The sequence below is a fragment of the Rhincodon typus genome, chromosome 12 (genome assembly GCF_021869965.1).
Source record: "Rhincodon typus isolate 14 chromosome 12, sRhiTyp1.1, whole genome shotgun sequence".
In the NCBI taxonomy this organism is placed as follows: domain Eukaryota; kingdom Metazoa; phylum Chordata; class Chondrichthyes; order Orectolobiformes; family Rhincodontidae; genus Rhincodon; species Rhincodon typus.
The window spans coordinates 67,337,790-67,353,824 of record NC_063343.1 but is presented as its reverse complement, the minus strand read 5'-3'; the positions used below and the strand labels follow the sequence as shown (position 1 = coordinate 67,353,824).

The following is a 16,035-nucleotide window of genomic DNA, read 5'->3' as shown; positions in this document are numbered from 1 at the left end:
CTTCAGAAAAATTTTTCTGAAGAAGGGTCTAGACCCGAAACGTCAGCCTTCCTGCTCCTATGATGCTGCTTGGCCTGCTGTGTTCATCCAGCTCTACACCTTGTTATCTTAAATAAATCTGTTAAACTGTTTTGTCTGTATGGGTGGCATGATCGTTCAGTGGTTAGCACTGCTGACTCATACCCCAGGGACCGGGCTTCGATTCCATCCTTTTGCAACTGTCTGTGTGGAGTTTGCCCATTCTGCCTGCTGCATTCCAAAAGTACGCTGATTAGGTGAATTTACCACACTATATTGCCAACAGTATCCATGGATGTATAGGCTAGGTGGATTAGTCATGGAATATGCAGGGTTAGAGGAAGAAAGTAGGGCACTGAGTCAGGGTGCAATGCTCTTCGGCAGGTTGAATAGGCTGAATGGCTTGCGTCCACACTGTAAGAATTGTGTGAACACCTGGACCATCACTGCGAAAATGTCTTCTGATATATGTGCTCGTCACCCAACAGAAATGACATGAAATCGTAAGATGCATGTCCAAGTTATGCATGCATAAAATTCTTTCTGCATGTCACATTTACCAAAAACAAGATATAATGTAACTCAAGATATATTTATTTTTGATGTAAAATTTCTCTATTGGCCACAAGGTGTATGACTCGTGTAGCTTTGCATTTTACTGTCAAGAGATTTTGGAAAGCACTTCTTGACATGTCCTTTACAGATATAGTAGTTGGTGTTTATATATACTTAAATAATTTGTCTTTATAATAACCCTGGACCAGCTAGCCTTTTGGTTAGCTTATTCAATTAACACTCCAGTTGCATGCAATGTTAAAATAAACACACAAAAACAATTACTTAATTGTATTATCATATCATAACCATAAGGAGTTTGGCCTTTCTGCAAAATCCGAGATTTTACATTTGATAAAATTCCCAACTGCTGGCAGGGAATCTCACTTTGTCTTTCCCCATCTAAATCCTTCACAAAACATAACTTTTTGAAGAATAAACTGGGGTTACCTACCCTAATGTATCCCTGTGAGGTTCAGACTCAACTTTTGTTTGATAGCCTCCTATGAAATTATGTTCATGCTATCATTTAAATTTCAGTTGCTGTTTTCCTTTTTATTTATTTATACATCGTGATTTTTTAAATAATTTATAACTGCTTATTGCTAGGTAAAAGAAAAGTGACAACTACAACACAGCTTTATTGGGATACAGCGGATTAACCCTTCAACCCAAATGTAACAGCATTAAATGTGTTACTACTTGATGCAGCTATGATTTCAACCGTACTTCTGTCTACTCATAACCTTCGATTCCTTCATCTACCAAAAACTCATCTGCTTGGACATGGACTTATGTTCAGAACAGAATTTTTCATTTCAGAAGTAAAATATTCTGGAGACTCTGCAAAAGAATTAAAGAACACTCTCTGTGTCTTTCTAGGGAGGGAGATCAATTATTCTTAAACTATGTCTTCGAGTTTTTCTTTACTACAAAAGAAAGACATCTTCCCTACTTCCATCCTAAGACATAATGTCATATCAATATTTCAATAAAATCACCTCACATTTTCCTTGGTGGTACAGGATCACCTGCCCAAGATCCCCTCGTTGGATTATTCCGCCATTCCAAAAATGATTTAAGGGAAACTAGGTATGATTTAGGAAACAGGAAAAGCAATTTAATCTGCTGATGTATTTTCTGAATGTTTACTGGTGGGGTAGATTATTTAAGGTTCAATTTAAAAAGAAAATTGAGGAAAGCCACCTAATGCACTTCCAGAGCTGCTTAGATCAAAAGGATGGAGGCAAGCAAAGTTAAAGATTTTCTTGTAATATCAGAAAGTGCTAGAGAAACTCAGCAAGTTTAAGAGCATCCGTGGAGAGAGAAACGGTGTTAACTTTTTGTGTTGAATGTGACTCATCATCAGAATGGAATTGGATGGAAAATTACGTTTTTTTTATGCAGCTCGCAAAGGCGAGGAGGAACGAGAGAAAAGGTGGCAATTGTACCAATAATAATTCACTTGACCTTTGCTCTTGACACCATCACCACCTACTGCACTTTCTACTACTCTTCTTTGGCAACAATGTGAAACCATCATTGTCTAGCCCTAAGATAACACAGTGTGGAGCTGGAGGAACACAGCAGGCCAGGCAGCATCAAAGGAGCAGGAAAGCTGACGTTTCGGGTCGGGACCTTTCTTCAGAATTTTCTATCCCTCTTCAGTTTTAAAGCAGAGTCCTATTAACGCTGTTCATCTCTCCACAAATGCTGGCATTTTCGTGGACTGGAAGATGTTTAGACCACAGAAGGAGCCTGTTCAGGCTATCTTGTTCACTCTGGATAACAACGATTTTACTTTACTAATCCGATTTCCATTCTTGGACAATTGCTCCAGACTCTCTGGTAACTTCGCAACTCTGATTAGTTTCTGTAACATTAAAAAGAAACCTCAGATCTTCGCAATCTACAATAATTTGCTTCTATTGAATGATTATATTTCTATAAATACCAAGGGTAACTCTCTCTAGTCATATTTAAATATGAAAAAAATCCATTTAGAGGAGTTTAATAGCTTATTTCTGCTCCTAGTTCGTGTGTTTGAATGTTTATAGATGATCGTGGACTAGCATTTTCATTTCATAATTCATACCTGTTGATTACTCTTGGATGTAAATTCCTCATGTTTTGATATGTTGCCACAAAAATCAGAATTCTGTTAAATATGAGTCATTGTGATTAAGAATTGTCATAGTCTCTATTAAATATTATATTTAGCAAAATAAATCTGGTTTCACGATTTCAAATAGTTTATAAATTAGAATCTCACCACCACCTGTTCAATGGTATCTAGTGAGGGGCAATAAACGCTGACCCAACCAGCGCCATCCACATCTCACGAGTGAATAATGTTAAATAAATCTCATTAATGAATACATAAGGGTATTTTTGATGAGAATTGTTCTTTGTCAAACTTATCCAAGTATTTCTTCACTCACAATTTGTTTCGCTCACAGTTTATTACTGGCTGCACGTTGCATCTTTTCATGCATAACAGACAGATAGATAACTTAAGCGTCCATAAATGTATATTTGTCAATGGTTAACAAATTTACAGGATACAAAATACAAGTTTCTTCAAAACATCTTACAATAATTAAGTACATAACAGTCTTGCACAGTACTGATCATTTCAGTGGTCTCTTTGATGAAAGGAGTTCAAACAGAATTCTGAGCTCAAAATTTACGTATCACCTAACAAAAAACACGCGCAAATTTATTACCACGTTATAAATTGTGAAATGCCGTAATATCATTAAAAGCATCTTGGATAATGAAGTCATTAAAAAGAAATCCTTCCAGGACACATATACGGAAGACATTAGTTGGATGTTGTTGCAATGGCATTGATGATTTGCTGTTGATCATTTTGGGAATTCCAGTGAAGGCTGCCATCTTCCAAATTTTGTTGTTCTATGCTGTGGCATAAAAGATAAAACATTTCAATTTTAGCTTAAATAATACATGAATAATATTAATAGAAGCGCATAGATATAAACCGTGTCTCCGTGTTATAGCTACATGACAGGTAAATGGGCAATAAAACTTTCGACTGATTGAATTGAAATACAGCTACAGCAATTAAATCCCATTAATACATAGAAAAAAACTCCAAAGAACATTTGTTAAATTATTTATCCTTTTTGCTTTTCATCCTTTTATAACTATAGAAGGGACAAAATGTAGTTAATGAATTGGTTCATTCACTACAATAAATATTCTTATCTCCGTTGTTTGGAGCATGTTATATGGAATTCTAGCACACGAAGCAAAATCTAATCGTCTCGATATATAATATGTTTAGGTTATAATGCTTGTGGTTCATCTCAAGTGTCAGTGAACATGTAAAATTCCACACTGCTTTAAAGGCGTTCTGATGTTGCTACAACAAGAATCTGTCTGGACTAATGTATATTAACACTCAATATTTATGCTCAAAAGGTTGATTAAGGTAATAAAAGGAATATCGCTGGGCAGTTTTTCATTCCGCCGTTGATGTATCCCACTGTCAACAATGGATTGGCGATCAAACATATTTCACTATATTAGTTTTACGTCAAATATTGTGAGAAATGTTTAACTATTTTAGACATTTTCATTTATTTTCTTTTCAATTAGCCGTTGGGAAGGAAGGAATCGTCCCAGAAAAAGATGAAAACTTAATTTTCACACCAACATTGCAACGAAATTTATGGCTGACAGTCGGGTGTACGTTATAGCACCCATCCTTTGGAGCCAAACTGACGTTGCGCCCTAATGTTATAAAACACTATTATCACTTCAGTATTCAAATCTGATTCTATAATGAGTTCCTTTTTTAGGGCATTGTTCAGTCGAGTATGCGAAACGGATGGCGAGAAAGGTTACACCTGGCACATTGGTTCAGGATCGGCCAGTAGATACTTTGTTAGTAGTTTTGGTGAAGCCTGGTCGGGCGGAACACTCACCAGATGCATTGACTAAATCAAGGCCACCGTGAGATCCTCCCTACACGACCCTCGTCCCACCCGCCCCCTTTCTCAAAAAAAGCAGACTGCCTTTTCGATTTCCTGGCAGTGGCGTACATAGTCCAAAGATGACGAGCCATATCTGAATGGTCCTCGCTCTCCTCAGCTTTCCTGTTGTACACAATGTGTACTCACTATTGACTTTCACTGTTCTCTATTGTCCTGTGGTTTACCTTGAACGGAACTGATAGTTCTGATCGAAGGTAGTACATTGTATTGACATTGGTATCAGTGAAAATCCAAAAAGATAGACAGATGACACGATGGTGTGACTATGTTTAGCATCACCTGTAAGTCCAGAACATTTTATAAACCTAACGCTATGTATTTTGGCAACGAGGGAAATGTCAGAAGATGAAAACTGTTACTTGATTCTTACGAATGAACAATGTTAAAACACGATTGAGAGATTTTAATTTAATCCTGTTATAAACAACAAAGATGTCACAGTCATATGTAAAATTAAAAGAAGAAATATGGGAAGACGTGGATGGCGTTTTTATTACTGTAGAACAGACATTGGAAAATAGCCTGAGGTTCAATCTACTTTCGCACTTTTGAAGCTTTTTTTTAACGAATTCTTAGAAAACGCAGCAGATATTGAGAACTGAACTCACATTTGAAACAATCTTGGCTACGTATATTTAACTGTTCCCTTTTGCAATACTTATCGTTCAACGCAATTGTTTCCTTAGGTTGCTCTGTCGAGTTGTTTATAGTGTCATCCTTCACTGCACTACAGGGCAAAGTTGCATCGAAAGGTTTCATGAAGAAAAAGTCAGTCCCCGGCGAACTTGCGGATAAATACATCCTGTAGTGCTGACGATCACGAACGGAGATTGTCTGATTATCTCCAAGATAGTTCAGATATTCTCCTGGAATCTGTCTCTGATTGCAAGTATCCAGAGAATTTGAACGCGCACAACAAAAGCCAGAATTGTAACCACGAACATTTGTACCTTGACGCAATTTAACGACAAAAAGGACGATAATTGTCACAAAAAATATCAAGGAAATTGTCCCCAGAATAATTATTAAATACAAGTTAAAATCTGAGAAGTATTCGGTTTTCTTGAGCAAGTCACGAGATTCAACGAATGTTTCGTTAGCGCTGCTCATTATTGAAAAGTAAAGGGAGACCCTGTTCGAAAGGTTTGGCTCTCCGTTATCCTTCACGAGGACATTCAGACGTTGTGTAGTGAGATCTTTATCAGTAAGTGCCCGTGCTAGCTTGATTTCCCCAGAGTGAAACCCTAAGCTGACCAGGCCAGTGTCAGTTGCTCCAAGTAATTGAAAGGAAAGTCTTGCATTCTGTCCAGAATCCGCATCGGACGCGACTACCTTGGCAATTAAATATCCAGGAAATGCTGACTGAGGTACCTTTCGCAATGTAGCTGAACCATTTCTCACTAAAGGAAAAATAATTACGGGAGCATTGTCGTTTTCATCAAGAATAGTCACAGTAAGAGTAGTGCTGCTACTCAATTTAGGAATTCCGTTATCCGTTGCTTGCACGCGAACTTGAAAGCTTTTTATTTCTTCATAGTCAAAAGAACGTAGCGCATAGATATTGCCATCGTTGGAATTAATATCAATATAATTCGGAACTGAAACATCTTCGTATTGGTTACCCAGAAGAGAATAGGATACGCGCGAATTTTCTCCAAAATCAGGATCCAAAGCCGTAACTGTAAAAAATGAAGAACCCCGAGCATTGTTCTCCTTCACATATACAGCATATGAAGATTGCGTAAATCTTGGCGCATTATCATTTATATCTGTTACGGACACCACTATAGTTTTATTTGTGTAAAGACATGGAGTCCCAGCGTCCCAGGCTACGATGGTCACGTTGTACAAAGGAACCATTTCACGATCTAGTATGCCACTGGTAATTAACTTATACTGGTTCTTTAGAGATTCATGGAGTTTAAAAGGAATGTTCATAAGCACTTGACAATCAGTTCTCCCATTGTCTCCAGTATCTCTGTCCGTTACACTAATTATAGCTATTGTAGTACCTAATGTCGCATTTTCGGGGATTGCGTTGGATACTGAGGTCACTTTAACTTCGGGAGCGTTGTCATTGACATCAATTAATGTGACCCGGACTTGAGTGTGTCCCGCCAGTGCTAAGGTGCCTTTATCCGTAGCTTGTACTTCAATTTCGTAAACAATTGAATCTTCAAAGTCTAGAGCACCTTGAACTTCGATTTCTCCACTTTCTGCATTCAGCCTGAACAGCTGACGCACTCTTTGAGAAGTATGTGTATTGAATAAGTATTGTACCTCAGCATTCGTACCTTCATCTGCATCATTCGCTTTGAGCTGGATGACCAGAAAGCCTTTCGAGACATTCTCGAATAGGCTGACTTCATATTTTTCGTGCTCGAACACAGGCGCGTTGTCATTAGCATCCAGAACTGTAACTATTATTTCAGCTGTACCCGATCGCTCCGGATTCCCAGCGTCCATCGCCGTCAGTACAAGATGAAACGACGATTCCTTTTCTCGGTCCAAGGACTTCTCCAATAACAACTCAACAATTATACTGCTGTCACTTCGTGTTGGTGTGTTGAGATCGAAGTATTCATTCGAACTGATCCGGTAGGCGCTGACAGAATTGGTGCCAACGTCCAAATCGTGTGCGCCCTCCAGAGGAAAGCGCGCTCCTGGGGCAAATGATTCAGCGATTTCAACGAAAATCTTGCCCTTTGCAAAAGTAGGTGAATTATCATTTATATCTCTTACCTCCACGTCAACCCTGTATATTTCCAATGGTTTTTCCATCACGGCTTCAAATGAAATTACGCAGGTTGAAATATGTCCACAGATTTGCTCTCTGTCAATTATTTCATTAACAAATAAAATCCCGTTTCGTAAGTTTACATCGAAGTATTTATTCGTGCCATCAGTGACGAGACGAAATTTCCGAGCAATCAGTCTCCTGATATTTAAATTTAAATCTTTAGCAATGTTCCCCACGAAAGCTCCATGCTCTATTTCCTCGGGAACTGAATACTGAATTTGTCCAAAAACGACATCAATCACGAGAACTAAGCGAATTAAATTAAGCAGAGTGCGCGATGCTGCGCTAATGCTCTGCTCCTCTGTCATGTTATTTTGTTGCTAAAGTCGACGTGAATACGGAACAAGGATTTGTCTTGAGCCGTTTGCACTCAGTTATTTCTTCCGAGAAGCCACAATAACTGCAAATAGCGATGCTAAAGTTGAAAATAAACGTGAATATTTAACCTCCGCCTTGAAGAACAACGCCGCAATACTTAGCTGCAGAGGTTCTTTGTCTTCTTGTTCGAGTCCGATTAGAGGTGAAGGAGGGGTAGATCTCTCGGAACAACTGTGCTTTCTATTGGTAGAAAGCGTCACGCAGAGTCCAACCCAATTCAAGCATTAAAGCGAGGATGTTTCAGGCCATAGATAATTTCTAATTAACCTTGTACAACACAAATAGCCTCTACTTATGAAAAAGAAATTCCAATACCGCTAATACATTCATTTGTTTCTTAAAAAAATACTTCTAAAAATCATGACTAACATTTATCATTTGTCCCTCATCCACATGTGTCTTTGACCTCGTAAACGTGTGTGACTGTCAAATACTCTCCGTCAATAATGTTTTCTTTCTGACGACATGTGCTTTTAAGATTGAAATGTACCATGATGATGACCAGAAAAAAAATCAGTTAAGTATTCTCAATAGCATTTTCTGAAACACGGTTTACAATATTGTTTCAATATGTTTTACCCTCAATTTTTAACATTGCTTTCCTGATCTCCAATTTGTCAGCGAATTTCACTTTGTATTTTGCTTTATTTCTTAATATCTGCAGAGGAGAATAGCACATTCGCAATCCAAATTAAAAGGGTCAATTAATAAAACAGATTTTAAAGGTACAAAAAGTAGCCATTTGGCTGCGTGTTAATGTGCCACGCCGAGAAAGCTGTCCAGTTGATTCCCATGCCCTATTCCTCGATAGGTCTATAAAATCGTCCAGTTAAATGTATGATGAATTGCCTGTAACAGTTCCTACACAAATTGATTCCATCACTTGTCAAGGTAATGTGTTCAGGATCGCAAATTCCAATAGCTGAGAACCTGCATTATCTATGTGTTATTTGGCAATTTCAAAAATAAACAAAAAATGGCTTTGGTTAAATCACCACTCAAGAGAGAAAACATCTGTTTCCACTTGTCCATTAAAAACAGCATATAATCTCAACTATTTCTTGTAGGTTTTCCCTTTCCCGTATCTGCCCTTAGGAGCACAAGCCCAACTTCTGCAACGTTTCATTAAAACTGAAACAACATTCAAGAGTAGTGTCCAATAAAAGTCTTTATAAGTACGATTCGGCGAATGACTCAAATGTCGCCCAGGGGCCTTTAGTTGCAGAAGGCGTTCCACCACACACATGCGCATACTCATGCGAAGCGTTTTAACATTCTGTTGATGATTGTGCACGACTACTACCTGATTCTTTAAGGGGCTAAGGAATTAGACAGCTATATCCAAGAAGACTGTTCCTCCGACAATTATTCTTATTTTTCTTTTTTTTTTAACATATCGATTTAATTTGAGTTTCCTTGGTGGACGTGAAGGCTACGAAGGAGTACAAAGCGAAATACATCAGTTGAGGTGCGATGGTTCCAAGCGATAACGCATTTGTCACCCCCCTCTCCAACAATGTACTCCATGCGGACAGCATTCACGCCTCTCTCGTCAGTCACCTCTCCAGAGACTGCTCGATCCCTCCCTGACAAAGTTTACCACAGTGCACCCTTCCCCACCAGCCCCACCACCCTCCTTCCCCGCCGCCCACCTGCATGACATAAATTCCAGAAATCTTAATTCCTGAACACTAATATCAAAAATGACAACAGTGTTGCGGGTTGGATAGGGGAAGGTCGCAGATACTAGGGGAAAGTTACATTTTTCGTGGTGACCTGCTGAAGGTGCGCGGGGAGTGAAGGAGATGAGCGGTCATCTTCATGGAAGGCGAAAAACATTGTCAGCGAAGGAAGAAAAGGTAGCAATTTCGGGAAATGAGGGGTGAACGTTTTCCTGCGAGTGAGAAGTATTATCAATATCACATGTGCGGGAGTTTGAATATTGTGCACTATGCGCAGGAGGAAAGGGCACTGGAGAGTAAATGTTCCCATGGAAACAGGACTGGAATACTATCCAGACTGTGGGGAGGATATTGAGTGAAAAATGTCAAAGGCAAGGCTGTAACGTTTCCGACGTAGAAAGGTCTATTTCAAAAGAGAGCACGTGAATTAAGTAAAATGACATATTATTGGGTGCATTGTGACAAAAAATGTCGCAGTTTTGCCATCATTACTCTCGTCTACTGGTCGACAGATTCGAACTCACGTCAGGACTTGACGGCACGATAAGGATTTAGAAGACCATGGTAAGTGCGCAGTTCACATTGCGCAGTGAGGAAAGTTTGCCAGCTATGTCCAGACTACAAATAAAACACGAAAGTTCGAGGCCACTGTCGATCAGCTGCAATGCTAGGAAACAGGTACAAGTCAACTCTATACAGCAACATTTGCGCTGTTACGAACGCGCATTGGAATTCAGTTTAGTTTACAGTGGGCTTGCAACGACGCTGACCACTTTATTATGGATAACTTTATGCACATAGAAAAAAAAAAGCCGAATATCGGAAGTGAGTTCAGAGTGACTACCGTTAGCTTCAAGGCCATATTTGACACAGTATCTAAAAATGAACAAATGAGAATCAGTTTAAAAATGCACCATGTATGGGTGCCATATTTAGCGGAAAGGAAGACGTTGGCGATCAATCATCTCATAAACTGCAGAAATTCATTAAGGTAGAGTTTTGGGCCCAATCATTTTTTATCAACATCAGCAATTATCTTCAGAACTAGTCCTAAATTATCAGCCCACGACAATACAGCAAGATATTCAGAACGTACGGTCTTAAACTGATAAGTTTCTCGAAATTTTCGCAGCAAACAAGTACAAAGCAATGACCAGCTCCAACAAGAAACAATCTCAACACCGTCCCTTACCATTGATTTTATTTTTCCGTTGCCCAATTCCCAACAATTAACCATTTGGTCTTTCACCTTTACCAGAAAATGAACTAGGCCAGTGATGTAAACAGAATGGGAACAAAGCAGGTCTGAAGCTATGTATCCTGCACCGAGTGACTCATCTCCTGATCCCAAAAGCCTTTCCACTGTCTGCAAAGCACCAGAAAGGTGTACAATAGAAGATACTCCACTTGCCTGGCTGAAGACCGCTCAAAGAGTATAAAAATAAACACTCAAGAAGTCCATTATCATCAAAGACAAGCAACAAGCTTTAGTTACACCCCACTCACCATATCTAGCATGCACGTGCAACAAATGATGCTCAATGATAGCAGTCTATACAGTCTATGATGCATTCTAGTCACTGTCTGCGACTTCTTGAATAGAACCTTTGAAATTCACAGGCTCATGGATTTACCTGATATCTTGAAGGAGAGGGTCACCAGATTCATGGAAACATCACTGCTGAAAGTACACCTCCCAGCTACAAAATGACTGGAAGTATATCACCATTCGTTTATGATCAGTGGATCAAAATCGTGGAACTCATTTTTTTTCTTAACATAGTTGGTCCTAACTTGCTTTACGCCATCCACTAACTGCAATGGTTCCAGAAGATAACAATCAGCATATTCCCCATGTCAGTTAGGAATATGCAATAAATACTGGTGCAGCCAGTGACTCTCGTATCGAATGGATAAATTAAAAACGGCAGAATGACATGTTGCCACTCTATGCCAGAATCAAGGATACCGTGGATAGGATGCAGCACACAGAGTGCACCAATAGAAGTCGTGGTCACATACATGCCAAAAACACAACTACAGAGAGGGATGAGATCTTGAAGCAGAGTTTGGGGAGCTAGCAATATATCAAAAACCAGGACGCGTGAGGCAGTAATTCCACAGTTACTCATAGTACCTTGAGCTAATAAGTATAGAGAAATAAGAGATGGAGTGAAATGAACGCTGGCAAGAGAAATGGTGAAGGAAGGAGGGTTTTATACTTCTGAGGCATAAGACTCTGTTCTTGGACGTGTGCGAAATACAAGACAATGAAGTAGCAAGTCGTTGTTCCACCATACAATAAGATCTCGAATGATCTGGTCGTATTTCAAATTCCACATTTCCAATTCCCCCCTCTATAACCATTGTTTCTCTTGTCTAACTGTTTTTTTAGATCTAAAGGTGAACACACTTCTGACAGAGAGGGAAAATAACCTGCTCTTCTCTCTTATGAATGCAAGAAATCTTATTCTAAAGCAGAGCATACCAGTTGGGCATATCCAAAAGAAGAAACATCCTTCCTACTTTCACCTTGTCAGCACTGTTCAGGACCTCACACACACCAACCAAGTCACTCTCACTTTCGTAAACTTCAGTGGAAACAATACCAGCCTGTCAAAACTATCCATAACAAACAACCGACTCATTTCAGAAATCAATCTAGCAAACCTCCTCCGAACCACTTCCAGTACATTTACATTCTTCCTTAAGAAAGGAGATTATAATGATACACAGTGTTCGAGATGTGGTCTCACCACTGCTTTATACAATTGAATGTGTACTTTGTGTTCCATAGTCCCATAACAAAGTATAGTATCCATTCATCTTCTTGAGTGCGGGCTGTGCCTGCCTATATTGTGACCCTTGCACCAGAATATCTAAATGTTTCTGCACCTTGGGTTTCCAAAGTCCTTCATCTTTGTAATACTCCAATTGGTTTTCCTTCCTGCCAAAGTGAATAACTTGAAAGTTCCCAAGTTTCTCCATCTGACAGATTGATGCCCCCTCCCTCAAACTATATAGACGTTCCTGTCAACTTCTTACATCTTTGTCAAAACGTTATTAGATTATAATTTGGGCGCTGCTGTCTAAGGGATCATTGACACTGAGGGCATTAATTAATTATGTCAACTTGCACCATAACAAGTCTAATGCAAAATATTATCTAGTCGGTTCCAGCAGGAAATAATTAAAAACAAAGCCTCCAAAGCATTCCATAAACACATAATCCAAGATGCAACTGCTAATTTGATTGCTCCATTTCATGAGTAAATTAAAATCACCCACACTTCTTGCCATCTCTTCATCTCAATTACTTAATATTCCGGTACATTTTATCCTACTTTGTGGTGGTGTTAAGAGGGCGTGCAGACAATTCAAACTAGTGACTTATATTCATAACATTCCTCGTCATTACCAAAACAGATTTTACATCACAATCCACTATCATCACTAAATATTGCAGAAATTGTATCCTTGATTAGCAGTGTTATCCCTCCTCCATTGCCTTGCTTTTAATTCTTGTTGACTGTCAGAGATTCGTCAATGTTGCGGACATACTGCTTCTCATCTTGCAGCTACATGTCCCAGTTGCCACTGGATCATATTTATTTACTTCGATGTGCACTATCGCTATTTTTTTTAAATGAATGCAACATTAGTTCAGGTAAACAGGCCGTTTAGACTTTTTTTCTCTGCCCTCATATCTATTCTCGAATCCTGCCCTAGTGCTACCATTTATTCTCCGTCCCTTAACTTCGATATGACTATTTTCTTTTCTTACTTTGTCTGTAACATAGAAACATAGAAGAAAAGAGCAGGAGGAGGCCATTCAGCTGTTCAAGCCTGCTCCGCCATTCCTCACGATTATAGCTGACCATCTAACTCAATATTCTAATCCTGCTTTCTCCCCATAACCTTTGATCCCTATCGCTCCAAGTGTTATGTCTAGTCACCTTTTAAATACATTCAATGTTTTGGCATCAACTACTTCCTGTGGTAATGAATTCCACAGAATCACCTCCCTTTAGGTGAAGAAATGTCTCCTCACCGCCGGCCTGAATTGTCTACCCCGAATCCTCAAGCTGTGATCCCTGCTTCTGGACACACCTACCATCGGGAACATCCTCCCTACATCTACCCTGTCCAGCCCTGTTAGAATCTTATAAGTCTCTAAGTGAAACCCCTTCATTCGTCCGAACTCCAGCAAAAACAATCCTAACCTTGTCAATCTCTCCTCAATCGCCAGTGCCGCCATCCCAGGAATCAGCCTGGTAAACCTTCGCTGCATTCCTTTGACAGCAAGAGCATCTTTCCTTAGAAAAGGAGACCAAAACAGCAGAAAACATTCTAAGTGTGGCCTTACCAAGGACCTGTATAACTGCAACAACACATCCTTACTCCTGTAGTCGAAACCTCTTCGCAATGAAGGACAACATAAATTTGCCTTCTTTACCTCCTGCTGCACTTGCTTACCTTCATGGACTGGTGCACAAGGACACGGGGGTCCCGCTGTACAATCCCCTCTGCATTTACAGCTATTCAGGTAGTAATCTGCTTTATTGTTTTTGCTTCTATACATGCTGAGTTTCTCCGGGATTTTCTGCGCCCTTCCTTTATATTGTAGATTTCCATCATCCACAGTATCATTTCTTTTGCTCAAAGTTAGATTAGTTTCACAGTAATTTTCACCAACATTTGCGTCAGCTGCGTCCACGATTGTTTCGCATATATGAAACAGGCGTGCGCAGTTTTTCAAGTAATATGTCAATTTCTCGCAGAGATACATGATATAACACTAACGTTCCGATTTTTAAAATTATTCATTCAAGGCACGTGGGTATCGCTGCCTGGTCAGCATTCATTGCCCATCCTAAATTGTCCTTGGGAAAGTGGTTTGAGCTGCCCTTTGAACCGCTTCAACAGCACTTGTGTTGCAGGTAGACCCACAATGCCATTAGGAGGGAATTTTAGGGATTTTTGACTCAGCAGCGGTGAAGGAACGTGATATATTTCCAAGTAAGGATGATGAGTGGTTTGGAGATGACCTAGCAGGTTGTGATGTTTCTAAATATATGCAACCATTATCCTTCTAGGTGAAAGTCGTCGTGGGATTGGATGGTGCTATCTCAGGGTATTTCGTGAATTTCTGAAATGTCTGTTGTAGATAGTGCTCAATGCATTCGTTTTGGAGGCAGTCGATGTTTGTGGATGTGGTGCTAATAAGTGGCTGCTTTAACATATATAGTGTGCAGCTTCTTGAATGTTGTTGGAGCGGCAATCATCAGGCAAGTCGGAGGTATTCCATCATACTCCCCACTTGTGCCTTGTGGACGGTGGATGGAATTTGGGGAATCAGGAGGGAAGTTATTTGTTGCGGTATTCCTGGCCTCTGATCTGCTCTTGCGGTCATTGCATTTCTATGGCGAATCTAATTATGTTTCTGATCAAGGATAATCCAAAGGGTGCTGATAATGGGACATTTACTGCTGGTAACACTATTGAATGCCGTGGGCTTGTGTTTAGATCGTTTCTTATTGGAGATGGTCATTGCCTGGCATTTGCATGGCGCAAATGCTACCTCCCACTTGTCAGCCCAAGCCTGGATATTGCCTGGATCTTGTTGCATTTGAACATGGACAGCTTATTTATTTGAGAAGTCATGAATGGTGCTGAACATTGTGCAATCGTTGCCAAACATCTTCACTTCTGACCTTATGTTGGAGGGATGGTTATTGATGAAGCAGTTGAAGATGGTTGCGTCTAGGACATGATCCGTCGGAATTGTAGAGATGCCTTGGCGCTGAAATGACTCCAGCAGCCACTACAATACTCCTACGTGCCAGGTATGACTCCAAATGTTGGAGAGTCTTCTCCATGATTCCCATTGATTCCGCTTTTTTACCAGGGCTCCTTGATGTCACCCCCATTAAAATGGCTGTTACTCTCACCTCTCCATTTCAGTTCTTTTGTCCATTTTGGAATCAAGTCTGTATTGAGCTGAATGGCCTTGCTCAAACCCAGACTGAGTGTCAGTGAGCAGGTTGTGCTAATCAGATGCTGTTTGATAACACTGTTGATGACATCATCCATTATTTTACTAATGATCAAAAGTAGACTGATGGGGCAGCAAGTGCCTGGGTTGGATTTGCCCACTTTTTGGGTACAGGACATAACTGGGCAATTTTGCAATTTGTTGGGTAGATGACAGAGTTGTAGCTGGACTGGACAGCTTTGATAAGGAAGCAGCAAGTTCAGGAGCGCGAATACTCAGTACTGACACTGGAATGTTGCAGTATCCAGTGCTTAGATTCGTTTCTTGATAACACTTGGATAGAATCGAATTGGTTGAAGCTTAGCATCTGTGATGCTGGAGACCACTGAAGGAGGCTCAGTAGGTTCGTCCACTCGACAATTCTGGTTCAGTCTCATCTTTTGCACTAATTTGCTGGGATCTTCCATCATTGAGGATGGGGATATTTGTTGAGCCTCCACCTCTAGTTAGTTATTTAATAATCCACCAGCATTGATGATTGCATGTAGTAGGACTGTTGAGCTTAGATATGATCTGTTAGTTGTGGAA

At 39.9% G+C, this 16,035-nt stretch overlaps 1 protein-coding gene across 1 annotated transcript in view; it reads right to left on the bottom strand.

Moving 5' to 3' along the window:
* Positions 1–16,035, bottom strand: part of LOC109913491 — a 111,416-nt gene that overhangs the window by 73,635 nt on the left and 21,746 nt on the right. Inside the window, exons 3-5 of the mRNA XM_048603502.1 lie at positions 10,200–10,328; positions 7,839–7,950; positions 5,201–7,712 (exon numbers count right to left, since the gene is read on the bottom strand). Of these exons, the coding sequence (XP_048459459.1) occupies positions 5,201–7,712; positions 7,839–7,950; positions 10,200–10,328 (2,753 nt within the window). The remainder of the gene's footprint in view (positions 1–5,200; positions 7,713–7,838; positions 7,951–10,199; positions 10,329–16,035) is intronic.